Consider the following 1777-nt stretch of genomic DNA (forward strand, 5'->3'; position numbering starts at 1 on the left):
GTGCTTGGCCTTTGGTATGCCTTTCCGGCTGTCTGTGTGGTCGTTCGATTCGGTGCCAGGGCACGCCATTTTTAAAAACCGAGGAACAACTACAATGGACAACTACGACGAAAGGTTATTTGGTCTTTTTACCAACTCCATTAACAGAACCTGTTCCTCTTCAATGCCTAGCAACTCCACATCCATCGCTGTGACCTTGATAACTTGCAGACGCACTATTGTTGTTTTGGAAGACAAACACTCCCGCTGGCGCTGCCCAAGTTCTCGTGACCATTCGCCGAAGATCTTGCGAGTCCTCAAATATGCTCCCCCTTGCGCTTTGGCGGGAAACTGCTGTGCGTCCCTAGAAATTCCAGACCAACTGTGCAGAAGCATACCAGGAAAACTGGTTCGCGACCAGACCCAAGCGACATTTGATGTGTGCGTTTGCAGAAGTCTAATCTGCCCTTAAGTCTCTTTTAGTAAGAACTATACCTAAGACGGATGTTGTTTGTACCATTCGCTAGTGCTTAGTGTGATGCATTCACTGATTAAACAGAAAATATTTTTAGTTTCTGAGTGGCTGTTTAGGGCTGCTCAAGCTGAAAAGTGTGATTCTAATCAGCAGCCAGTTCCTGGGTGCATCTCTGCTCCTCTAGGCTGACCTCTTCATCTGTTGCACATAAAACTGATTTAAAATGAAGCAACCTTGTGAATTTGGTGTTCTGCATGATTTTTATGAAAAAAAAATCTTGCATGTTTTCAGAAAAACTCATGGGCATGAATGAGACTTCAGCAACCATCACCATGGCAACTGCTAACACCTCCAACCAGAACATCAGCAAGCAGGTCCTGTCTGTGGCCAACGTAGGAGTGGTTTCATCCAGCCAAAACAACCTTCAGAGGTAAAAGCAAATGAATATTTTTAGCTCTGTTTCTACTTGCTGCTCTGCAAATAAATGTATATATAGCATGTCTTGTAAAAGTATTTTTTATCTATTAATACGTAATTGCTTATGTGCTGTAAGGTATTATTGCAAAGATTTCTTAGGTTTAAGTAGCTTTTATTTCTTTCAGATTACAGGACTGCAATTGTTATCACTGATTTTAAATTCCATTTAAATTCTTTAGTCATAACAGTAAACTAAGTGAAAATGAGAATTATAGCTAAATGAACATACTATTATTGCTAAATTCTTTTCAGTATTCTTTAAATATTATTGTTGTAAAATCCAGCAAATTTTGTATGCTTGGTTATAAGGGCCTGTATCAAACCACACTTTTCTGAGGTTTTATCTGGTTTAAGATGCTATTCCATCACCAAAAGGAGCAGCAGCCTCTCTCTGTTCAGGAAATTGAGTGGCAATTAATGTTTTACTTAAACCAGTGATTACCCACCCCTTCCAGGAAGCACCTACCTTGACTGTGCTGAGCCTGCACAGTAAAATACATGCCCACTTTATCCAATCAGCAAAGAAAATGTTGAAGCAGAGTTGAGTGGAAATTAGGTCTTTTAGCTGCTAATCAACAGAGTAACAGCAACCATTTAAATTTTTGTCTGTTTTTGCAGCTATAGTTTTAAAAATGTGTTTTCTGTCTGCGATGGATTTCAGACTTCATTTAGCCTTCCCAAAGATGAGCCAAAACACCACAAGTAGCGTGATAGCATGTTGTAAGGATCCACCTCTATCAGAATTTATGTGCTGACATTTTAGTACTTGCCAATAGGGAGTACCGATCCGATTACTAAATAAAAGTTTTTCTTTATTTTTTCTTCGCTATCTTATGTAGGCTAGTT

General features: G+C 39.6%; 1 protein-coding gene across 1 annotated transcript in view; it reads left to right on the plus strand.

Moving 5' to 3' along the window:
- The window catches only part of ap3b1 (adaptor related protein complex 3 beta 1 subunit), a 91916-nt gene that overhangs the window by 76796 nt on the left and 13343 nt on the right, over positions 1-1777 (plus strand). Inside the window, exon 26 of the mRNA XM_015389047.1 lies at positions 746-884. Within this exon, the coding sequence (XP_015244533.1) occupies positions 746-884 (139 nt within the window). The remainder of the gene's footprint in view (positions 1-745; positions 885-1777) is intronic.

The sequence above is a fragment of the Cyprinodon variegatus genome, unplaced genomic scaffold (assembly GCF_000732505.1).
Source record: "Cyprinodon variegatus isolate N-32 unplaced genomic scaffold, C_variegatus-1.0 Scaffold446, whole genome shotgun sequence".
In the NCBI taxonomy this organism is placed as follows: domain Eukaryota; kingdom Metazoa; phylum Chordata; class Actinopteri; order Cyprinodontiformes; family Cyprinodontidae; genus Cyprinodon; species Cyprinodon variegatus.